The sequence below is a fragment of the Henckelia pumila genome, chromosome 3 (genome assembly GCF_033568475.1).
Source record: "Henckelia pumila isolate YLH828 chromosome 3, ASM3356847v2, whole genome shotgun sequence".
In the NCBI taxonomy this organism is placed as follows: domain Eukaryota; kingdom Viridiplantae; phylum Streptophyta; class Magnoliopsida; order Lamiales; family Gesneriaceae; genus Henckelia; species Henckelia pumila.
Genome location: NC_133122.1, coordinates 198,643,984 through 198,670,048, shown reverse-complemented (window position 1 = coordinate 198,670,048; position 26,065 = coordinate 198,643,984). Strand labels below are relative to the sequence as shown.

Sequence of the window (26,065 nt, the reverse complement as noted above, 5' to 3'; positions counted from 1 at the left end):
CTCGCATAAAGTTTCATAACTACCAAAATTCTAGGCCATTATTGTGTCTCCTCTTGGTCTCCCAAGAACTTGTATTATATATTTTATGATAGGCGTGTACAAGTCTGCACCTTACGTCAAATTTAAATATCTTGGGAGTATTGTGCCTATATATTATATTATTTGTCACACATTATGATTTCCCATACTTGGAATTTTATAACCACACCAACTACCAAAGCAGAAAAATTCGAACTCTTCGCTGACATTGACTCAAAAGTTTTAGAGATGAAAGAAACTTACATAACTAGTGTTTTAGATGGTATGGTTTAACTAAAAGAATGTAAACTAAATTTAAAAAAAAAAAAAAAAAAGTAAAGAGTGTGTGATCAACTACTATTGCGATTAGGAGGAACCATACAAGTTACGCCCGCATCTGTCGCAGGCGGTGGAAGCTGAATGGGAGATATTTTTGTCATCTGGCTTCTCTTTCTGCATCTTAGGCAGATCAAGTTCCAAAATATTTCGCAGTGCGTTGGAACCTTCTTGGAGCTCATCCCGACTGCATCAAGAAAATACGCTGGTGGTTAGTTATCATGTTAACGATGATGTGAGATTCAGTTTTTTTTTTTGCTCCACTTGAAGCACAGATCAATAGTCGCATGCGCATTAAGAAAGCAAGGAGAGTATTCAGCGTCTCCGAAATATACATGAAAGTAAACTAGGATACTCGACATCATGAGCATCTTAGATTACTCGATCTGTGCTCATATAATTTATCGGCAGTAATGCATTGAAAATGGATACAGGACGTTTAAAAACCACGATGGACAAAAGCTAAATCGTCGATAATTAAAGACCTATAATAATTTATTGTGCACACTATCTGGAAAAAACAGTTCCATACCTTATGGTCAGAGGAGGTGTCAATCGTATAATAGAATCATGTGTGGGTTTTGCAAGAATTCCTCTCTCTTTGAGCTTAAGGCATATGTCATACGCAGTTAACGGGGACATGGCGGCATTGTTAAGCTCCACAGCATTGAACAAACCTTTTCCTCGTATTTCTTTTATAAGATCGGGAAATTGTTGTTGAACCTTCACAAGTTGTTCCCTAAGCTCCTGTCCCAGTTGGGCAGATCTATGAAGAAATAGAAAATGAAACATTTGAATGCTCCAAGGACCATGTGACAATAACATTAGAGTATACAAAATTAGGTAATCTGTATTCCACCTTAGTGGTCAAGTCCCTATCCCAATGAAAAAGGTGTAGTAACATACGCAAGACACAGAAAATATTAAAAAAATTGATGATATCATTGTTTTCTTTAGCATACCATCACTTTGCACAAAATCAATTCAAAGACTCAGGCAAAATTTGATACCTTTCAGCAAGTTTCTCGTCTTTTATCACATCCAGGGATGCAATCGCAACTGCACTGGCCAATGGATTCCCTCCAAAGGTGCTGCACATTACCTCAATCGTAAGTTACCAATTTAGATTTTCAATATTCCAAATTAGCATATAAAGATCAGAATGTTCATATTCTACGTAAGTACGTAACACCTTACACCTAGGTCAAAACAATTTGAATAAACGATTCTCAAACATCCCTTGTGTTACAAGTAATGGTACTGTGAAATGCACAACAATTTCGATTTACAAGGTTATGGAAACCATTATCTCCTTGAATTGTATGGAGTAGCATGCTCCAGCATTTGGCGTGGTCTAATCTAACATCATATGTTTAGGAGAAACGTGATAAATCAAATAAAATGGGGCCAATTTATGTACGAACTAACGAAAGTTACAAACCTTCCATGCTCTCCAGGCTGAATGCAGAGCATAACATCTTTGTCTGCTAGTACTGCACTTACAGGAAACATTCCACCGCCCAATGCTTTTCCTAGTATCTTAACAAGACAACAATCAAAAGTGTCATTTTGAAGCATGGAAGTTAATCGTGTAATCAAATTATTGAGAATGCAATGCAGGCTGGTATTCTGCATGTGAATAATTAAACTTTGACAACAATAAAATGTAAACCCAGATATGAGTATAGATGACCACAATAGCCAGAAACTCTACCTATTCAGAACTAAAAAATGTTATCCGTATGGCATTTTTATCTGGGAATGTACACCCACTTGAAACCAAACTTTTCTAATTAAGAGACAAATAATATTCAAACCACTTCCTTTATCTTTTCAAATCATTTCTAAAAAACTCAAACGAGCTTGATATGCAACACATTATGCTCAACATCCTTGATTCGAAATAAAGTCCACAAATAATGTTTACGGTGAGAAACTTTGATATCAATTAATGGTGTTAAATTATGTTGGGAATTCATGTGTAACAGGCCTAATTAGATGTGAGGGTAATACTGTTGTGAGCTTAAATAAATTGGGCCAAATATTGTATATAGTTATGAAAAGAATTTTGGAGGAAATGAATTGGGAGAGAGAAAAGCGAAATATAGTAGAAATAGAACAGAGTTAGGCATTCGGTTATTTTATTCCTTGGGCGTTTACTAGCTTAGCTAGGGTAAGGTGGAGAGAACACCTGTTTTGAGGAAACTCCGGGTTATATTCTAATCTCAGTATATAATATAATAGCATCCTTTTGTTCTGTTCAGTCACATTTCATTGATGGACAGAAAAAATACCATGAGATCTGTTGCTTTAAACATATATGCAAGGTAGGATTAACAACCCAAAAATTTTGTCAACGCTTGCGGGAATTGAAAAGGTCTATACTTAAATACATTTTTTCCCGAGTGATAGCAAGGGTAGTGATATCCTTTTTCTAAAGAATCAGGGTTTCTAACTATATGAATATATGGAACATATGCAAAAAAAAATTGTCTGTTTTATTGTCGTAGTTTGAGAATCAAATTAAAGTTCTTACAACAACATCCGGATGGACATTCTCCCAATCACATGCAAGCATTCTCCCTGAACGCGCTAAGCCACTTTGTATTTCGTCAGCAATCATCAGAACATTATATTTTGAGCAAAGATCTCTAACAGCTTGTAGGTAACCATCAGGAGGAATTATAACCTAGGAAAAAAAAGGATCTCATCAAAAACTTATAATCAATTAAATGAAATTAGATTCTAAAAGGAAAAAAAAGAAAATCATATTTAACCATGTCACAGGGATCTCCCGACCACACCTAAGTTTTTGTAAACATCCGATAGCAGGATTTTTGAAAAATCATTCCTATAATGATTATACATGTCATATGGTATTGATGCAATAGAAGACCATGAACATTGTTAGCCTTTATTATTCATTAAGAGTCACTTTATCACAAATTATACAATGAAAACTATACAACTAATACTCTCATCCAAAACAATCAGTCAAGTTTCTTGGAGATACGTACCCCTGCCTCCCCTTGGATAGGTTCAAAGAGAAAACCTGCTATGCGATCTCCTTTCTCTGAAAACCATAAGAAATATGAGTTCACATAGCTTACAGGTAAACTATTGAAAGTTTAGCGGTCCTAGTGAATAGAACAAATGCAAATGAATATCTCTAAAGAGTAATGGCTTCTGACATTTGAGTTTTTTGTTTTAGATCATTGCACATGCTAAAAAGTCAGCAGACCTTTAAAGATTTTCTCGAGCGCAACTTCATCACCAAAATCAACTTTGACATGGCCTGGCAACAAGGGCCAAAACCCACGAGTAGCCTCGTTATCACAGCTCATGGAAATAACAGCTAATGTGCGTCCATGAAAGCAGCCACAACATGAAACAATGATGGCCTACCATGACGAAAGGATAAAAATGAAATATTAGTTTCTTGAAACTATAATTGAATAAGAAAATCTTGGGTTATTTAATCAACCCTGGAAATCATGTGTCCCGTTCAAATACAAGCATCAAACTCAGAAACATCAAAAGTTCCTTACCTCCTCTCTTGGAATTTTTTTCTTGAGATAACCCCATTTTCTGGCCAACTTCAATGCTGTTTCGACACCTTCAGCACCTGTGTTCATCGGCAGCACCATATCATATCCAAACATGTTGGTGAGACGTTCGGCAAATACTGGAAATTGGTCATTATGAAAGGCTCTTGAACTGAGCGTAAGCCTTTCAGCCTGTTCTACCAATGCTTTCAAGATTTTGGGGTGGCAATGACCCTGCAGCAAAAGCCTTCGGTTCATAAATTTACCTTCAATTCATGTACTTTAAAGGCCCACATAAAAAAATTAATGGCAGAATAAAGAATTGAAACAACAATGCCCTTCTCCACCTCACGGTGGAACTCTATAGGCTAAAAGTTGAATTCTGTCAGCAAAATGAGGTTGTGGGAATTGCTAAACCGCATTTCAGCTATACAAAAAGAATTAGGAAAAAAGTAATCAAATAAAATGAGATTATCATGTGCTTCGACAACAAGGAACTAATTACTAACATCCTGTTTCATTACTAAAACATAAACCTGAGCTACGGATAACAACTAAGAACCAAACGTCTAGTATTTTCCTGTCTCATACCTGATTGACGGCAGAATAAGCCGAGAGGAAGTCTACATATTTCTTGCCTTCAGGATCCCAAATATATGATCCTTTTGCTTGCGAAAAGACAACGGGAATAGGATGATAACTGCAACAAAAGTAAATAGTTACCAAACTTCCAATTACAGATAACCAGAATGTGATAATCTCATCAAGCAATCATATATAATAATATAAAGCCTCACCGTTGTGGTAAAAAAATTCATTTTTTTTCAATTAAGACTGTGGAGCCACCATTGGCATCATCTAATTCAATAAAAAATTTCAGTTTCGACATATTCAACTCAGATAAATAAATAAGTCAGACAGACAAACATCCTATGTTTGAAAATCAAACAAGAGAAATCGATGCAATAGAAGGTAGCCTTCCTTGGAACTTCCAGACTTCCAGTACACACTAATTGAAGAAACAAACACAATTTAAGGAAAGAAAATATCATGATACTCCAACAATTAACGTAAGTTCATCGATAACACTATTGATACTCCAAAGAACACCTATTATCAACTCTCTCGTTGGATATAAATATAACAAACCAAGAATAACCACAAAGTTCAAGAAAAGTAAACAACTTTGAGACGAAGCAGTAGGTAACCGAAACGCAACCCGTCACCGAATCTCTCTCGTGTCCCATTAATCCAATGAACAAAAGGTTCACTTCGTATATTTCACGTTCGGGTATCAAATTCTTTCTCCACCCCACCGAGTAAATTATAAAATATATTAACCACTCACGCCCACGCGGAAAGCCATCAAAACCCAGGAGGACAACAAAAAAATGCAAAAAATAACCGAAAGACAACAAAAAAACAAAACTTTCGAGGTTTAAGTGTTGAATTTACTTGTGGGCACTGTACTGTCCCTCCAAGTTGATGAGATTCTGAGAGGATTGTGCAGAAGCGACGCTGCCTTCTGGGAGTGCGCTTAAGCTCCTAACATTTCTTGCCCCCTCAACTCCGGCCAGTAAATAACGTAAACTTTTCCTCAACGCCATCTAAGATTACAATCCTTAATCAAGAAACCTCGGCCTTTTTTTCTTTTCCTCGATTAAACACCCAAATATCACTGGCCAAAATCTTGATTTACGCTGGTGAATGAGAGGTAGCAACAAATGAATTCATATTTCCAAAAAAACAAATGACGTCAAGTAGACAAGTAGTCTGGCTAATTAATTGACACGTGTCTTCTTTTTCTTTTTGGTTTTACATTTATTATTATTATTATTATTATTATTATTATTATTATTATTATTATTATTATTATTATTATTATTATTATTATTATTATTATTATTATATTTTATTTTATTTAGATAAGATGGAAAGAGATTGGTTAGTAAAAGATAATACAATAAAACCATCATTAGTTTGATAATAGTCTCTGATAAGAGTCATAAGACGACGGAGATTTTAGAAAAAACTCTAAATTATATCATTATCTCATTCAATTTGTATATGAGGTCCATGTATTATTAATAACTAACAACCAAGCACACATGTAACATAATATATATCCACATATTTCTTATGAAGATTTTGATTATTACTATATTGTACAAAAATAAATTTGATGTATATTTTTCTTTTGAAATTGTCGATTTAATTACTATATTGTACACAAGTAAATATGATATAATAAGTAAGACATTTGCTTGTATAAAATATAAAAACTAACATCACTACAAAATTAAATACGTTTAGGAGTTGATGTGTAAAAATCTATGTAGTTTTGGAATTAAGAGAAGGTGAGCCCTTGAGCAGAGCTCGGGTAGTCTAAGAAGGTGTCAGAGAGAAATCGAACTTCTGAGCTCTGTCCAAGGGTTCATCTACTCCACCAACTCGAACATCCTTGAAAGCTAATATCCATCTCTTGGTTTATTAATAATATATATAGACTGTTTGCAAGCTATTGCGTTAGTTCGGAATTTACCCAGTGCATACCGAAAAGTAGCGACTGCGGGTTCTCACGTCATAAAAATAAAATAAAATAATATAGATATAGGTTATTGCGTGTATATATATAAATTTTTTGTGTTGATTAATTTTCATATTATTTTTAAAATTATCGTGATAAATTAAATATTCAAAATTTAAGAGTGATATATCTAAATCCGAAAATTTAAAAATATAAAAATACATATATATATATATATATAATTGAATTTATAATAATATTATGCGTGATATACTATCTAATCAAATATATAGTATTAAAAAATGAATGATATCATAGGAAAACATAAAAATAAATTTCAAATTATCGATAAGAAGAAGTAAAAAATAAAAAAAAAATGGGCTTTCGTGTAAATTCACTTGGAATTTCACCAAATTAATTGAAAGTTAGTTATTATAAAGAACATATTTTTAATTGAATAGTAAGATATTTGATTTATTATGTGAATTTAATTTTAGATGAGAAAGAAGACGACGAACACATGAGGATGATTTTGGTGGATTAATGTTTATTTTTTTTAAAAAAAGAGAGAATAAAGAGGGAATGAAACGATTATTCGTTGATATCAACCAATGAATATTCATGGGAAAAACAATTCCTATTTTTATGCATTTAGAAATTTGGATTTGGATGTGACGTGAAATGTCTACTGATTTCATCCTACTAAGCATGACCTAAAACATATAAATTATAAATTTTACAAATTACAAATAATTAATATTTTCAGTAAAAATTCATCTAACTCCTCATAAATACTTCTATTCATCCACAAAAGGCAACATTGTTTCTTTAAATATTGTAATCTTTTTTTGTATAAAATTGAAAAGTTTTCTAAATCCAACATTTTATAATTAAAATGATAATCACTTTATATTCATCATTTAAAAAAAAAAAATGAATGACTTATATGCTACAACAAATATGTTTGTTTCGACTTTTATTTTGAGCATAAACTTACATTTCTTGTAACTCTTTTATCATTGAGTAAAATATATTTCTTACTTGAATTTTTTTAAAAACATATGGCAAATTTTAATGAAATTTAACTAAAATACATATTTTAACCCTTATAAAAAAATTCATATTTAAATTTGAAAAACTATGTATTTGATAATTCATTTTGTATAAGGGGTAAAATATGTATTTCAGTTAAAATATCCTTTTGCAGAAGGGGTAAAATATGCATTCAGAATTTCAAAAAATATATATATGCGAGTAAAAACAAGCAAAATAATGAGAAATAATAATAAAAAGAAATGTGTAAAATATGCATTCAGAATTTTCAAAAAAATATATATGCTAGTAAAAACAAGCAAAATAATGAGAAATAATAATAAAAAGATATGGATAATGCATTACACTTCCCAATACGAAAGTACGATTGGGAAACAAAGTACTCCATCCTCCAGGCTACCTGCTAAATTGAGTTTAATCACATGCGTCATATTTATAATTCTCATATTTATAAATCTCGAGATTGCTAAAAACTCCACGTATAATAAACAAAAATGATCTATTAACTTCACATGTTTTTAAATTTTGAACACATGCATCCCCATGTTTTCAAATTAGCATTCAACCTCTTATCCGTACGTGTTTTTCGATGCGTTTATGCTCAAAATTTGAAAACACAAAATTGATAGTTATAACAGGAGATTTTCAACAATCTCGTGATTTCACAAAAGTGATGTATGTCATTAGCCTTTGCACTACAAGCCCGTTTGATCAGAAAAAACCAAAAATAAGGACAAATTTTTGCCACTCATTCTATCGTCGCACTTGCACGGGCTAAGCTTGGAGCATACATGCTAGGTTCCAACTAAAATAACCCGACTCACTTTTCTCATCACCAACCAAATACAAATCCCAAATAGCAATTTGGCAAAGATAAAGGGCACAAGTTAACAGATAGACAAAGTCACACACACCAAAATTCTCCCAAAGAATATCAAAGAATCGTTGTAATACACACGAAACAAAAATGAATAGATAACGATGTTAATAATAGTAATGATACATGTCTAAATAATGCTACAAACTCTCATTCAAAAACAATAGAACTCATACAATAAATTTGAGATAATGAAATCAGTGAAGAAAGTTAAAAAAAACATAGAGCCGAATACATACAGTTGCTTTCTCCAAGAAAATAAACCATCACACCCACATCAGAACCACAACTCGAAGAATTCACAAACATCCGATGAAGGATCTATCTATTTGCGGCGAAGAAAACTAAAACCACGTTCCCGATAAAGGAACACCACCTACCATCTATAGAGGATCTAGATCCAAGAGCTGGAGTGGACTGAAAATGGTGAAGTTCCCTATTAACTTCACCAGCCACTCACTCCAACACTAAAAAACGTTCAACTCAAGGATGAAAATCAACATGCTCGAGTTCAGGAAACCTATGAAGGAAATGGCCAACTAATTCGTTTAGTGGGAGAAACAATTAGTTTCTCATGTTTTGAGTGCATGTGCATGTTAAAGAATGCAGGTAGGAAAAGAATTGCTAACGTAACATTACCCCGAACAAAAGAAAGCTACATCAGAAGAGTCGATAGAGCTCAACTGAAAAAACTGGTATTACTAACCAATGTCATCAACAGATAATGAGACAGGAGGGGGATTTGGTATCTTAAGTGGCTTTATCAAAACAATCTTAAAAGGAAATATCACTAAATTGGATCCACGCTAAAGGGGAGAAAAGGTGATCGGCGTGTTCACCGAGACCATAAACCCCATCCCACACACTCACCCCACCAAAAAAATTTTATTGACAAATAAATCAATGATGAAATGGAGAAAGGAGATGAGGAATGTCGAAAAAGGAAATCATAACAGAACATAACTGGACGGCTGCTACTATACTAAGACAAAAGTACAGCATACAACATAGAAGGTAGAGAGGCCCAAAAGTACAAAATTTATCTTGATACAGAAACAATAGGACAGGATTGTTGTCCAAAGAAGAGCAATCAGCTGATCACTGCACATGAAAAAGAAGTGCGCAGGCTAAGCATAACATTTCCACACAATGTACAGAAATTGGAGAATTGACCTTGAAACACATAAAATGTATTTGAAACCTGTGCTAGTGTTAACGACGGAAGACATTGTCAATGCGAAAAACACCAAAGATATTATCACATTCTTAGATGGTTCATAAGGAAACATGTTATCCTTATATATATGGTAAAACTACTTCAGAAGGGATTTTCTCTTTCCTTCGAGTTAAAGCAGGATTGATTTCATATTCCTAGAGGTGATGGACCATGCACAAATTGATGAAAGAATAACACAGTACAATTCTTGGGAGGCAAACTTGCAAAGCAATTAAATGTCAATCTAGGAAAAGATCATTACATTAGTATCGGATCAAAATTATTGAGGTCAATCCATTGGGAAAAAGGTAATACTTTCCGTACCACTATACCATTACCATCCAATCCAATTAATGAGTGAATGAACTGACACCAACAATCATTTTAATTTTGAAAGCAGAATAAATTAGGTGTGAATATTACAGGTCGGATATCAGAAAATAGAGGTGGCTATGAACACCCAAAAATAGTCGCATCTATCCTCATACCTAAGGGTCGTCAATAAGTACCACTATCTGAAAACAAATCACGAGTCTGGGAAATCAATTCAAGAACCACCAACAGTTCACGCTCTTGAATACCTAGGATGCAGAATACAACATGAAAAATTTTTAAAAGGCTTTGGCAGAAAGGTTATCATGAAGGGTATGGAATGAATAAAATAAAGAAACTAAGTCAGAATGATTAGTAAATGTCAATAAGAATCCCTGCACAAGCTATTGACCAGATTGGTATTTGGAAAAATTGCAGTACGCCTGGACTATCTAGACATAAATCAAGTTTTCATAAAGCGGGAGAAAATACTGCCCAGAGCTCCTGCATACCATCCATGGACCCCAGGAAAAGGAACATGAAGTAGAGATATAGAATCATGTATCGCACCAATATGAAAGAGCAGCAGCAGGAGGAACGGAAATTTCAAGGATGCATATAAGATTTCAGAAATCTAATTAACATCAGATCATGAGGAAAGCAATGCTGGAAACACGATTTGCAGTCAACAAAATCTGATAAGTACTACTTAAGGGAAGAAAGTTTTCTCCTAACTTATGAAGCTGCTGTAGATGAATAGATTTTACATGCTGCACAAGCACAGCTTGTACCACCTGAAAACAGAATACTCGATTTAACCTCTAGATTCATGAGATTTCCTACAGAAGAGACTGAAGTCACCGGATACTTGAGTTTGTGGTAATCTCAGCGCTGGAAACCTAGAGGAACTAGAGAGAAGAAACATTGGGGACGAATACTCCCCATAAGTTAAGTGGCCAATATAAAGGCTTGAATCAAGTTTTCAGCAGCACGCTTCTGCTCAGTGGTCCCCGATATTAAAGCCACACGATCACCATTGGAAGATTTTGGATCAGAAATCTCTATAGTAGCTCCAGATATCTGGAAGAGAATGAATGCACATGGAAATATAAGTTGAAAGAAATATGATAGCCACATGATGCATCATATCGTATGTGAATTAAGCAACATCATCATCATTTCCGACCCCATTACCAAGTCCTTGCCAAGCAAAGCCCACATGTGGACTAATAGACAATTAACATGTAAAAGGATTGCAAGAACGGGAAGAATCTAAAATAACAAGTATAACTTAAAACCATTAAATTCAGAGGACAACTAATGTTACAGCAACTCACTGGCACCCAAATTAATCATAAAAAGCACCCAGATCTTAGGACGGCAACTTTTTATTGCCAAGTTCACCAAGCTGTTAGCCTAAAAACATACACGTCACTTGGTATTAGTGACTGACTACTAGCCTAATCGAAATGTTTATGGTGAAGGCACAAAATTACTGGAATAAAACTAGAGAAACAGAAGGTAAGGTGAAAAAAAAACAGAAGATTAGTTTCTCGGATTAGGTTTGAAGTAGAAAAAATTTCCTTCCTTCCTTTCTAATCTTAAACGGTTAAACCCAAAAACAAAGTATTTTCCAACTTCACTTCTTTCTACAGTCAATGAAGAATAACTCACCTGCCGGATATTCTCGATATTTGTGCCACCTTTTCCAATGACTTTACCAATCGCATGTGCAGGGATTACCATATCCAGAGTAGATGGCGGAGGGAACCTGATCAAATATTGCGAACAAAAATGTACTTTGAGGATTTTATGCTCTAAGTAACAGGTCATAAATTCAATGCGAACAAGATATTAACCTTGAATATAGTGATGATGAGCGTGAAGCCAACTGTCCATGGCCGCTATCTCCAATCTTTATGAAAAGAGAACACAAGGTTAGAAGCCAAGGAAATGCAAATTATGCGGTAAAATCCAACAAAGCTACGTAAAATAATTAAAACAAAAAGGAACAATTACATAAAGATAGCATTTAACATTCGAGACCACAAATAGAAATATATTAAAAGTATCACAAATAATAAACGAAAGAGATCTGTAAAATACTGATGTCGGTGCAAAAATATAAACTAAGATATAGCCAAGCAGTGACGAGAACAATACTATGCCTTTTTAGTTTTTTATTCTCATTTCCAAGCAATCACGTACATGAAAATATAGTTTTTCAAATACGCCAAGTACAAGCATACCGATAAAGGCTTATATCCATAAGCACTGGAGGAAAGCAAGGCTAGTCCACTCCCGCTTTCTGGCCTTTTTTCATAACCAAATGAAGCAGTAGAAGACATGCTGGGCAAGCCAGATTGCATTGGTAGAGATGCTCCACCAGAGTATAATGCTTCGCCACCAACAAAGGAATTTTGGCCACCTTCCCTATCCTTTAATACATCGTCTCTAAGCCTCAAAACAATCTGAATAAGGGCATCTCTCACGCTACCAACTTGTCCAAAAATCTACATTGTAAATGCAATCCACACTAATTAATAAAGGATGCAAGATGTTTTGAGATAATTAACAAATAAAGTCGTACAGACCTCAACAATTTCATCATTATCATCAGCGCATTTTGGCTTTTCGCCTTTGGAAATTCTAATATCTGCTTTAGTTCTCTTTCGGATTTCATTGATGATAGAGCCACTTTTCCCAATTATACAGCCTATAACTTTTGAAGGAACAAGAAGCCGCATAGTTACAGTTTCATCATCTTCATCATTTATTTTTCCTTGCAACAACAGCACAGCTTCCACTGCCGAGGATTTCAAGTCATCCGAGGCCTATAAAATGAGTACCATATTAGAAATGCAGTAAGACAGACTAATCAATTGAAAGGCAGATATTTAAATTAACAATGACTACGGCACAACAAAACGATACATGAAACTCTTTAAGATGGTTCCTGACGCAAGTACATATGTCAACCTTGAACAGTGAAAATGGTTTTACATCTTCGGCTTGAACCATTAAAAAAATTAAAAATTAGCATTCAAACCAATGTCCTATATAATAATTGTTTTAGAATAGTCATGCCCCTGTGTCATGCTGGTAACATCAACAGAAATTCTGTCACATGGCAAAGTGATGGTCAAACATAATGATAGCAAATATGAATACTAATTTGCAATATTATTTGAGCACAACATATGATAAATGAACAAAAAAGGAGTCCCAGAAAAAGTGAATCCTGATACTGACCAAAAACACATATATATTAAAATACCTCCATGGAGATCACAGTGATGATACACTCATTATGCTTGGGCTTGGGGTCCTCCACATCAACACGAGCACCACTATCCTGCCTTATATTTCTAATGGAACTTCCTCCTTTTCCAATGACACGCCCAATCACGTTACCAGGGCATACCACTTTTACCGTCAACTCCTCAGCTTGTGAAGAACCTCCATAACCAGAAACCACAGGTATAGTAGATGAATAGACAGGCCATGAGCTTCCAGCATCTGTATAACCAGGAATATCTAGTGTGTTTGTATGACCTAAAATGGAAGGGATGGATCTAGTAGGGGCAATAGAATCTACATTAGGATAATGTCCCGTGGCAGGATATATGGGAACATCTGCTGGGATGATGATGCTTGGAGGAGCTTCAGGAATGGAAGTGTCAAGAGGAATGTTTTCCTTGGGCGCAAACTTGTGCATGATTGCAGAAATGGCAAAAAGTGCTTTCTTCACAGCCTCTGAGTCTCCAGATATCTAGAGTATTCACAAGCAATCAATATCTTAACAGAAAAAGCAGTAATAAGATAACATCTACAGAGTCAGAATCATGATGATTGACATTTAGAATGTATTGCCTATCAAGCCAACCGAAAACTAACCTGAACAAAATTGTCAAAATCAAAGGCGCAAGAGTGAGACGGATCACTGATATCCTTTGCAATGACCTTGATGTTAGTCCTTGTTTTGTTTCTTAATTTCTTGATGGTTGCACCAGATTTGCCAATAATATTAGAAGACTGGCTAGCAGGGACAAGAAGCTGGCATCCCTCCTTACTTTTGTCTCTATTTTTTCCATCAGAATCCCCAACTGTGGCAACAGCGTTTGCAATTGCAGCATGCACTTTCAAAAGCGCATCTTGCGCAGGACTCAGAGGTTTATTATTATCGAATTCCTCATCAACCTCAACATCTTCCTTCTCTCTAACATAACAATATGTTAAAATAACTCTATCTTTAGCGCCTGGAAACGGATCCACGACCTTGACTTTGGCTCTCGACTCTTGCCGGATAGAATTTATAACTTTTCCACTCTTCCCAATTACACTCCCGATCACACTATCAGGACACAGAATCCTGTACACTAGTAGTTCGTCATTGCCATTTTCATCTCTGTCTCGTCCTCTATCAGTCCTCCTCTTTTGGTTCTTGTTGTCCAAGTCATCGCGGTAGTGGCGAAATCGTTTCCCAGTTTCACCCATAGCGCTCTAAACAGGGCCCCAAAGTAAATTCCAGAGAAAGTGTTTCCGTCTATATCAAATTTATATATCAACAATCAATCATCTAGCTATATGTATCTATGATCCATACAAGAAAAATAGTATTATGGTAAAACTACAACTAAAAAGATGATCAAGAAGAATCTTGAATCTGAAGCCCAACGCGTAACCCAAAAAACAGAGCACTTAAACAGTGAAGCTCAACCGGAAATTTAGCAAGAACCAAAAGAACCTCACGGAGCTTCTGTGTCTAATTTTTGCATGACTGACAAAAAATAATATAATGCAATATATATTAACAGAAATTAAATAGAGATTCCGCGCAAATAGCAGGTTATTGATTTATTAACGAACATGATTTAAATAAAACTTGAACCTGTAAAACTCGAACCTGTAATTTCATTTGGACAAGACATTATTCAAAGAAAAAAAAACAATCTTTCACGAAAACCTGACCGTGTAAAGTCCTCAAAGAACAAAGATTGTTATGTCAGATGAAAATTTTCCAGTCGAAGAGCCGAACCTGATTGGAACAAATTCGCTGTCGATATCCGGAAAAATTAAAGATATGCACTTGTAGAGAAATTGATACAACTCGAGAAATTATCCAAAACTTTCAGCTTGCACAACCCCAGAAAAAAATAATAAAAGGAGAAAACGTAAATTCTTCTCTCTGTTATTGTAAAAATTAGCGTAAAATTCCTCTTCCGAAGGTCGAATTTCAAACCCTAATTCGTCAAATTACTGAAACACCCTTTAAAATAAAATCGTATTTAGTTTTCAGAAGAATGTTATTTACACTCCATCTCTTATTAATTTCACTCCATCTTAATATTTTTACAAAAATGGACAATGACACCCTCTAAATGATTGGTTTTATTTTTATTAAATTCATTAATGATTTCAATGCAAAATTCATAAAATATGTTAATTACTCAAAAAAAATGTATGGTTAAATTTGTTAATCATTAAACGCAAAAAAAAAAAAAAACAATTTAAAACTAATTTTTTTATTTTTGTGCTAAATTATATTTTTTAAATCAAATTTCTGTATCAAATGATGTTCCGTTTTTATTTTTTAATTTTTATTCATATCTTTATAATTTTTTTTATTATATCTTAAGAATTAGAATTTTAATTAAGCATAATATTTTCTGTCATAGTCACTTAATATATTTTTGTATTTAAAATTGTACAAAATAAAATAAAATTCAAATCATATCTTTATACTATAAAATCAAGTTGTTAATCACCAAAGGATATATTACAAAATAAAAAAATATATAATAACATAGAAATCTTAATTTTATCTTAAGATACTTTGTATATTATATCAAATTTAAATAAAATTTTGGTAAATCAAAATTTTTTACATCCACCATTTTATAATATATTTCGTGAAAAAAAATTCTCATATTTTGTATCATCATACTAATATTTGAGATAAATTGTAAATATTTTATGATCAAAATAAAATATTTTCGTTATTTTATTTATATATGATAAAATATTATGAAAAACTTTTAAAAATATTAAAATTTAAGTTGTTGACATATAAAAGTATCGTATTTGATGTTTTTTAAGGTAGAACAAGATTTTATTATATAAGAAAATATATTATAAGGGTAATCATGTCTAATAATATATTATTTAACTAAGATGGAGTGTTATTAACAATTTTTAGAGTGTAAATAACACTCCCCTTAGCTTCATAGACCTAAAAAATATTCAAGCTTTTTATCTAATAAATTATTTTTTGAAGAAAAATATTCAAGCTTTTTATCTATAAATATATTGTTATTTATTCTCTATTTTTTAATAACTACTATGCCATTTTATTTTCTTCTTTTAAATGATAAAATATTTGTTTACGACTTAGTCATTTTCATGATTTCAGGGTAAATATATATTTTTCATTATGCACATTATACTTTTCAAACGTTAAAAGAATATTGTGTTGAATAAAATTTTAATTAAATTGAGTGATATATTGGTGAATCCTAATTTATGTAACAAATATATTTGTGGCAGTCATTTCACAATATATATATACCCGCATATAAACGAACGTAAACTACCAAATACCGACTCATTTGACGTGTAGTGTAGTTTTCAACTTATTTATTATATTCTTTTTAGGACGAAGAAGCTTAAAATATCTATCATCCGATATATATTGGATAATTTTTCGAGCTAATACAAATGTACAATCACTTAGTCGAGTTAACCGTAATAAACAAACTATGTGCGATAATATTTCCTGAAAATTTAACGTTGGACTCATTAATGTTGGCCAAACTCCCAACCAATATTGAGGCATTGCCGGCCTAATTAAACGCACTTTGCATAGAAGCTATAGAATTAAAATAAAATAAAATATGCACCCATATTTGTTAATAATAACTAGTGTCGGGGCATACGTAATGCGTGTGCAACGAATAAAATTTGATATATAATTTATTATGATACGATAATATTTTTATAATAATTATTGTTTTTTATATCTACTTATCTAAAATATACGGATTTATGTATTAAAAATATTATGTGAACAATAATTGTGTTTCTATCGAAGGATGATATACGGATTTATGTATCAATATCAAAACTGACAGTAAATTGAAGGACTTTCTATAATTATATATCCAAATATTTGGCGTGTAAGTTTGATGAGGACAAACGGACAGCATAAATTCATGCATGCATTATTTGTTTCAAATCTTATCATATCACTAATACTGCTATTTAAATTTTTTTTGAAAGGTATACTGCTACTTAATTTTGAAAAAGCAAGATGACATCCGGTGGATGAAAGTTTGGAGAAAAGAAATCAACGTACCACTACGTTTCATTGTTTGATAATTATTCATTTATTCAAATGATAATCTATCTAGATACTGATATTTAATTTTTTTGGATCAAAATAATTCAGTCATTGTTTGATAATTATGCATTTATTCCAATGATAATCTATCCAGATGCTGATATTTAATTTTGATGGATCAAAATAATGACTTAATGGATAAAGGTAAGTCCTTATGTATGATACTTCACCATCATAAAGTTTTCAAATGACAATATGGAACAAAAATATATTTAAAAAAAACTGACTCCCTTATGAACTTGATAACCATACCGTGAAAGATTCTTCATCTAATCCTTCGTGCCAGGTTTTTCATGATTCACCATAAAAAATATCTACATGTCTTCTGAAATAAGTCATTCCCTTCCTCTGTTGTATACGGCAGCAAATTCAATATCCAAATTTTATTATTCAAATGAGAAAATCGAAATGAACAACAACCTAGTGCACAAAAACAGTGAATAAACACAATAATTTTCCGACGTTCGGAACTCCGACAAACATTGTATTAACCACAATCTTGAGATTAAATATGCAATTCAATAGTTTTTCCAACCTTTTTATTTTCATTTTCACCTCCTTCTTTCTTGCAGCGTGCTTTCTCCTTGTCAAGATTGGTTTCACCTCATCTTTCAAAAGTTCAGACTCCTATTTATTCATGCTTCCAGAATTCAACTCTTGTAATGAAAGTTAAAGGCTTCTTTTGGACCTAAATTCCTAATTAAAAAATGCTAAAGAAATGTTTATCAAGAATAGTGATAGATATCCAGAATTAGTGTTCATTTCAATTTGCACTTTTCTAGGGTAGATGTTGAAGGTAAAAAAAACATCAAACGAAGCAAAAAGAGAGGGAAACAGAAATTCATTTAACTCACCAATTCTTTATAATCATCGCACAAACCATCAAAATCAGAAGTGATATCCTGAATTACTCTTCAAGGGCGCAAACGAAATTGATTAAAGTATAAGAGTTCACTAAGCCTAGCAATTAATCATATGGAAAAAATTAATATCATACTCTGGAAAAACAAACGAATTGGGGTGGTGAGAGATGGAAGATGGAATATTATAAAACCATTAATAAAACAAACTATATAGATTGAGAAGAAGAAAAGTGCCGATTAAATAGACTTGCCGAACATATGTTTCAAACTTCCATCTAAGGTACCGTTTGATTATATATATATTTTTTAAAAATATATTATAAAACCATTAATAAAACAAACTATATAGATTGAGGCGTAAATTTGGAGAAGAAACTCTGGATTGAATTGAAGGGTAGGGGAGAACGTGAAACAGTTTGTTAGAAACGTGGAGTGAGATATATTTTTTTTAAAAAAATTATCGGAGGATGAAGAAGAACCGTGAAGGAGAGAGGGTAGAATAGGAAGTAAAATCTTAACAGTTTTTATATGTATCTCATCTATTATAAAATAGTAAAGATAATAATAATAACAATAATAAACCTAACGTCTTTGTTATAAAAAGCCACGTCCCTCCTTATAAATAAGGATGGAGTTAAAAATTCCAATTAAAAATGACGAAATGAATTTTATTAAATGAGGAGAGTAACTTGGATAAATTATTTATAAAGATAATCTTTATTACAAATTTGAAAGATATTATACTATAAATTGGATAAAATTGAAAAGAGACGAATGCAACCGCGGTCACTCTCGACTCCGTCCGCGCTTACAAATATCTGCAAAGTTCACCGCCTCAGTTTGGATATGCATGGCCAGTAACTATGACATGAACATGTTGTGTTATTTGTTGTCATGCATACATGTGGAACGTATATAATAAAAGAATTTAAAACCATCCATTTTGTTACTTAAAAAAAAACATTTTGGCAATGACAGCAGCCCCAACGCTATTGGATCTTGTTTCATTATTTTTGCAGCTTGTTGCCAATATAGATAGACTTTTGGGTTGATGAAAATTGAAGTTCTCTTTAAGAAAAAAAACCATTTCATCAAGTTGTTTAATAATAATTTTTCTACTCATTGAAACGTGGAATTTAGGTTGATGCATGATTTCAAAACTTTAGGTATATAATTTAATCAATCAAACATGCAACTTATTGTAATCCTGCTTAGTTACTCTACTTACATTGTTTGGTTTGATGTATTAATAATCTATGTATAACTTATCTCATTCAATTTCGGGTTATTCTCATCATATCATTTATTCATCTATTAATTATTAATTTTACATCAATTAAATCAAGTAAATTATAATCTATCCATCAAATCAAATAATGTATTAACTATTATTTCTTATTTATTTTTAATTTACATTATATTATTTATCTATGTATTACTTATCCTATCACTCAAACCAAACAGTGTCTAAGTCTTAAACTATAACATCTTTTTAAGTTTGTGGACATTGTTTTGTACGAAGAATAAAACATTGATGGTTTTCACGTTCTTGTTGTATTCAAGTTTGACTCAAATTTTATAATAATTGAAGTTATGCGTTTTGTTATTAATATCTTTCAATTTATCATATTCATATTCATATTATGTATATGTTGGAATAGACGTTAACGATATAAATGATGTCCGACGTTGGAAAATAAAGGATATGATGATGTTTTGCTACCGAGTGCCCAGGCTATCAGGGTAGCAAGGTGGGCCTGACGAGCTTACCGGGCTGGTAAGGATGGTGGGTGATATTTCCTTCCATGACAAAGATGATCTGCACACAAGGAAAATGCAACAAAAGCACGTTAGTGGGGCGCCGGAAGGTTTTTCGGCGGAGCCACTCCGATGCTTAAGTCAGACTCAGAAAATAGAGTGGGCTTTTTAACGAAAAATGAGTATAGTGCTTTTAGGATAAAAAATTAACATACCTCTACTGATAATTATGGCCAAGTATTTATAGGTCTCAAAATGAGAGAGTCACTCCTCAATTTCATGATAGTGGCCACGATCTGAGTCGTGGATGTCGGGGTTGCCCACGTCTACCTGTCACGCACGATCAAGTCGGAAGGATCGGGTCTATGGCAACGTGGGGGTCATGCCCCCTTAAAAATAGCTGTTCACTGGATCACGAGGTCTTGATCTTTCCGGCCTCACCAATCCATCCGAGATGAACTACTCTCTTGTCTTCGAGCTACTAATCCGACCTCAAGCCCTACTTACTCCCTACAAGGGAACAACCCTAACGCCCTTGCCTTCCCACGGCCCTGATATCCCTGGATTCCCTGGGTATCACCACTCCTTCCTAAAATAGTCGGGCTAGAGTCTTGCTCGTTGTCCTGACTAGCAGCCCTGATTATCCTGGGGTAAGCTACAAACCCGGCTTCATCAAAACCCTTCCCATCTTCCCACCGGGAAGTGACCCTGGCGCTCTATATCCACTGGGCAATTGATACCCCTGGCTTCCCGAGGTATCACCACTTCCTCTTAAAATATTCGGGCTAGAGCCCCACTCGCTGTCCCAAGGAATAACACTGATGCCTATTTCCATGGTGGTAAAAATTTGAATTTCAAATTTCAAATTTGTTAGTGTTGACGTCAGACATGACGCTAGCCCTAGAATATGAAGTGATGGGTCGTTTATTCGTGCATGCCTCATGACTTTCCATATGCTCAGTCATCATTACATGTCTGGCCCAAATTCCAAAGCTAACCCCCACCGTTTGATCATTCTGAAACATACGGCTCAGATTCACCCTTAATCTTCTATATATATATATGTTCCTTATCCGCATACTTTTCCCACTCTTCATCTTTTCACGCACTCACTTCCCTTGCCCTTACCCTCCTCGTTCTCCGGCGATCTGGTTTCCTCTGCGATTTCTTGCAAACATTCCTGGCAATCCTGCTTTTTCGGCTACTTCTTCCCGCTTTTTCCTCACGTTTACCCTCTTTCTTGTAAGTTTTCCACATATCTCCTACTATATTTTCCCCTCATTTGCCTTTTCTCTTGACACGATGTCGGAATCTGTATCCTTGACCTCCGGTGCCAACGCCCGCGGTTCCTCCAGCGTGGAGTCTGCGGCCCTACGCCCTGACACTCCTCTCCCCATTACTTTCTCTTCCACAACAGTGGCAGCAGCCCCCTCTTCCTCTCGTCCTAAGAAGTCCCAAATCGGGATTTCTAAGGACAAGGGCAAGAGTAAGGTTTTTGATACTACCCCACTTATACTCTCCCATAAACCAAACCCTGAGGGTCCCTGGTTTTCCCATTTTACCAGCACTCTCCGCCCAGAGTCCATAGAACAGCTCCGGGCTATGGGCAACATTCCCCCATCCTATTCTATCCTTATCCCCGGCCCTCTGGGTAGAGTGGACCAGCCCCCCGAGGGTTTCATTACTTTTTTTAAGAAGCAGCTCCGAAATGGGCTTTGCTTCCCAATCCCGCCCTTCTATTACAAAATTGTCAATTTTTATAAAGTTCCCCTAAACCAGTTCCATCCCAATGCTTTCCGTATGATGGCTGCCACTTATATTCTTTTTAAAACTCATAATTTGGCCATCACCCCACTAGTAGAAAAGTTACAATATACTTCGCCAATTTTTACTTCGGCGATCAATATTGATGAATTAATACATATCTATTTACTGTGATAATAAAATTAACGAAGTAAAATGATGTTTAGACTTCATCAATTAAAAACACGGGCTTCACTTAAATTTTAAGTCGGATTTTACTTCGGTTTACGTATTTAACGAAGTAAAAAAGGACAAAATTAAGTTTATAATTTCTAATTGGTGAAGTAATAAATCGATTTCACTCTCGTCGAGAACCCCATTCTCTCTATCTCTTCATTCTCTCCTTCGGGCTTTCTCTGATCTCCATTCTCGATCTTCACTTCTGTTTGCTGCCATCAATTCCAATTTGAGATTTGTGGAACCAATCTTTGAGAATTCATTTGTTGGAAAATTTTCTGTATGTCCTGATTCCATCTCCTCTTTGTCAACCCCACGACGTTGGAATCTCTGTCAAGAATCTCAAAATTCATCGAGTAATTTTCCGATTTAAAGGTATTCAATTTATTTCCTCTCGTTTATCCCTACAATATCGGTTTCAAAAATCATTGGCGGAGTCGATCTGCGACTTCGAGGTTACTATTCCTTAGTTAGGTTATACTTGTTCACATAGAAACGACGATGTTTGTTTTTTAGTTTGAATTTGGGTCTAGTATTTCTATTCGGGTGTTTTGTGATGTGTTCGAGAGCAAGAAATCCGCCACCGGGAATGGGCGGTGGCAGAGGAGGTGGAATGAATTATAATGCTGGAGTAAACCCTAAATTTTAACCCTAAAACCCGAATCAACAATACGCACAGAGGAATCGGGTTCCTATTAATCAAAACCATGAATTGTCGCAAAACCCTCAGCCACAGCAATGGATGCAAAGAAATCAGCTTCCGCTCGTTGATTTAGCCGTTAAGGAGGTTGAAAATACTGTGCTATCAAAGGTCGTTGCTTCAAGGTTAGTATTTTCTATTTCTATGGGGAATTCTCGGCCATGGTTAGTTTAGCTGCTCAACCTAGATGTCAGTTGAAGTTGTTCTTAATCAGTTGAAAATTTTAAAATCTTGAAGTTTGGTTGGTGGTTCCAGATTGGATACACGTGTACTTACAGATATCCTGATTGAATACATGTGAAGGCCTTCAAAGATTTGTGAATACGGTAATTTTTATTCTTGTTTGGACATGATTTGACTGTGATAAATATTTTATATTGATTTATTCTTACCACATGCAGACTTAAAAATGTTGGGATAAAATTAACTTGTTAACTAAAATGACCGAAGTGTTACAATTATTTTTCTCAAGTGTTTGTTTGGAAGCTCGAAACTCTTCGTTATTTCATTGTTAATTGGTTTGGTAATGGACTTTCATTATTTCATTATTAATTGGAGAAAATTTAAACCACTTAGATGTCTCTAGGCACACTCGAAATCACTCACTTGCTGCTATTTGAGCGATCTTTCTCTCTGGGCTTGCTGGTATGTTAAATCACACCTATCTCCAATTTAATCTTAGCTAATAAAATTTTCTCAACTTTGTTATTGTTTCAATCTTTTATATTTTTACCTTTCTATATAAATTTATCATCAAACACTTGCTAAAGCTCTAGTGCATTATTTTAAAGCAAAGTTGTTGTTGCTGGATATGACTCACTTTTCAATTAAGGTTATTGAGCATAATAATATTTTTTGGTGCTTATTATTTCCACATCTCTGTACTTAACTTCATCATTATTTTTTTATCGGTCAACCATCTATAGATACAAAGAAAGTATGGCAGCACCATGAAAGAGTTCGTGAGTATATTTTTCATATTTACGTTGGTTCCTTAAATTTTTTTAAAGAGGGTTATTTGGGTCCATTATACCATAGTATAAAAATTAAGCTAGAATGTAAAGCAGTGTCCTACTCTATCTACATCATTAAATGTAGTGAAAGTGAACTTGCTTGCTGAATGTGAAAAGAGTACTGATTCCAATTGTATAAACCAAATATTTATTACTTGTAGACCATATTTTGGAAATATAACTACCGTAGACAATACGTAAAAAATCTGAACCTTGTGCAACCTTGTAGCAGAAAAAGAGACAACTACTTGTAGAATTGTTAGAGACTTTATTGATGATGATTTATTTTGCAGTAACTAGTATTCTTGAGGTAGGTGGAGACTATCGAATGGGCACTATATCTTGGGTAGGATACGTCATTGATGATACCTTAGAGTCTATTATGATTTTTACCCAACTATGTATGCAATTGTATGATGTGGGCCATAGTGGAGGCCCGTGTGATTTCAATTCTAATGTACTAGTTTATCTTGCTAGCCCCCTTAATAAGGGTCATTTGTTTGATAACAAATATTTGGAATGACTGGTCTATCTGTTTTTCTCATGAATCTTCTTTCATGTCACTTTGACAGTGGTTGATAAAATTTAATCTTGACATGATATACGTATATTATTATGTATAAATTATAGTTGGCTTACCATTTTAAGTCACAAGGGAAGTGCATGATTTGATATGTGCTATTTGTTTTATATCCGATAATCCTCCCAATCTTAATAAAACCAAATAATTTATCATCGATTTTAAGTTTCTTTTTGGCGGTGTATTAATTTCTTTATGTAGTAATATTACTTATTATTAGCTAATTTCACTATGATCAGTCAATTCCTCTATACCATACCGTGCTTAGATGTGAAATATGATATGAAGACCAAGTTTTTTGTATTGATGCTGCAGGGATTTTGCTCCATATTATTCTTCACATACATAAGCTTACGAAGTTAAAGTTTTTATTCTTATATATTTTAAATGAAAAGGTTGTAGCACGTAAACTTTATTGAACAGTCTATGTAAATCTGTCTGATGCGATTAGATCTCCATTTTATTTTTGAAAATTTGAGTTTGGAAACCATCAAACATAAAAAAATCTCAGACCTTTTTTGTTTGAAAACTTTTGAAGATAAATATTTATATGGGCTTGTGGAGAAGAATTGGTTTGCCAGTGATTCATTGCAGTTGTCCTTGCTCTTTGGTTTCTATTAGTTTAATCTACATGCATCAAAGAAATTTTATAATGGACATCTAAAGTCATTTCAGTACTATATTGTTTATAAAACACATGTGTGGCTTGTTTAAGTCTGTTTCTACTACAATCCAATTTGGGTAGTGAAAACAAGGTTGCAGCTTCAGACGCCTCAGCAAGCTCGTCCATATTCTGGTTTTCATGGTCCGTTTAATTTCTTATTGAATATCTATTAATTTGATTTATTTTATGCAGATATAAATCATTTCTTATTCAGTTCTTGGAATGATAACATGAAAGAGCTTGCTTACAAGTAAGTACAGAACATTATGATTAAAGAATTAATGCTACTGTTCCTGTCTTTTTTGTTTAAAGAAGTGTGATATCTGATTAATAATTTGGTGTATATGCCTACATTTTTGCTTTACCTTTGTAATTACAGTGTTGCCTTCATTGTCAGTTCAAGAACATCAAGAGAATGACAAGTCATGTGTATGGCATGCTGCTGATTTTTCCGATGGAGAGTTAGAGATCTGTATTCATTTGCATCTATGGAGAGTGAGTTAATTTTACTTTACCTATAACATGCTTTGTTGGAGTTTTCGGCCTTGAAAGTCCAAGCTTGGTGCAGGGCATGATTTTTGCAAGGGTAGCAAATCTTCTTAGCACTTAATTACTGATAGAAGCTATATTCATATAATTCTTGTTCATCATGTGATGTTCAATACTGAATACTAGTTATTTATGTGTGCGTGATATAATTTATTTTGGTGGTCTTAGGCTAATCTTATGGTTGGAAATGTTCATTTTCAGCAATGAAAGCATTTTATCACCATCATATTTTGACAACTTCAACTGAACTTTGCAACCACTTCCAGCTTATTATTCTTGTAAACAGTAATCAAAGTCCATTTGATTTTGCAACTAATAAATTATGTTTCACATGTTAGCTTGTTTGGACAAAAATTGGTGGTGTTGTCTTATTTTTGTTGCTTTAGATATTCATTAGTTTACTTTATGTTGGCAGAGAATGACACCGTCTTCAAAGAAGAATCGTAACACTGCAAGTGATCGACAAAATATGATGGGTAGGTGTTTTTTGTTTGTTTGTTATATTATATAGGAGATGGGATACTATTTCTATCTCATTTGCTCAAGTAAAATAAACAAGAAAATGATTGCTAGTCAAGAGATGCCTACAGGGTTTCTTAAGGCTATATAGCCGCTTGGCACAGATTTGAAATAACATCATTAGATCATTTCAACTATTGCTTTTCCGTCTACTGT

At 33.8% G+C, this 26,065-nt stretch overlaps 2 protein-coding genes across 2 annotated transcripts; both read right to left on the bottom strand.

Annotated features, from left to right (window-relative positions):
• Positions 1 to 226: 226 nt before the first annotated feature.
• LOC140887464 (ornithine aminotransferase, mitochondrial) lies at positions 227 to 5,630 on the bottom strand. The gene is made up of 10 exons (XM_073294714.1): positions 5,355 to 5,630; positions 4,491 to 4,599; positions 3,903 to 4,133; positions 3,596 to 3,755; positions 3,372 to 3,427; positions 2,891 to 3,043; positions 1,796 to 1,893; positions 1,365 to 1,445; positions 887 to 1,120; positions 227 to 541 (listed from the first exon to the last, which is right to left on the bottom strand). The coding sequence occupies exons 1-10, from the start codon at positions 5,504 to 5,506 to the stop codon at positions 385 to 387; spliced, it is 1,431 nt and encodes a 476-aa protein (XP_073150815.1). The 5' UTR covers positions 5,507 to 5,630; the 3' UTR covers positions 227 to 384.
• A 4,963-nt stretch (positions 5,631 to 10,593) lies between these two features.
• LOC140887831 (KH domain-containing protein At4g18375) lies at positions 10,594 to 15,063 on the bottom strand. Its single transcript, XM_073295340.1, has 8 exons — positions 14,923 to 15,063; positions 13,782 to 14,430; positions 13,162 to 13,656; positions 12,479 to 12,718; positions 12,134 to 12,397; positions 11,744 to 11,799; positions 11,559 to 11,655; positions 10,594 to 10,964 (listed from the first exon to the last, which is right to left on the bottom strand). The coding sequence occupies exons 2-8, from the start codon at positions 14,379 to 14,381 to the stop codon at positions 10,833 to 10,835; spliced, it is 1,884 nt and encodes a 627-aa protein (XP_073151441.1). The 5' UTR covers positions 14,382 to 14,430; positions 14,923 to 15,063; the 3' UTR covers positions 10,594 to 10,832.
• Between the last annotated feature and the right edge of the window lie 11,002 nt (positions 15,064 to 26,065).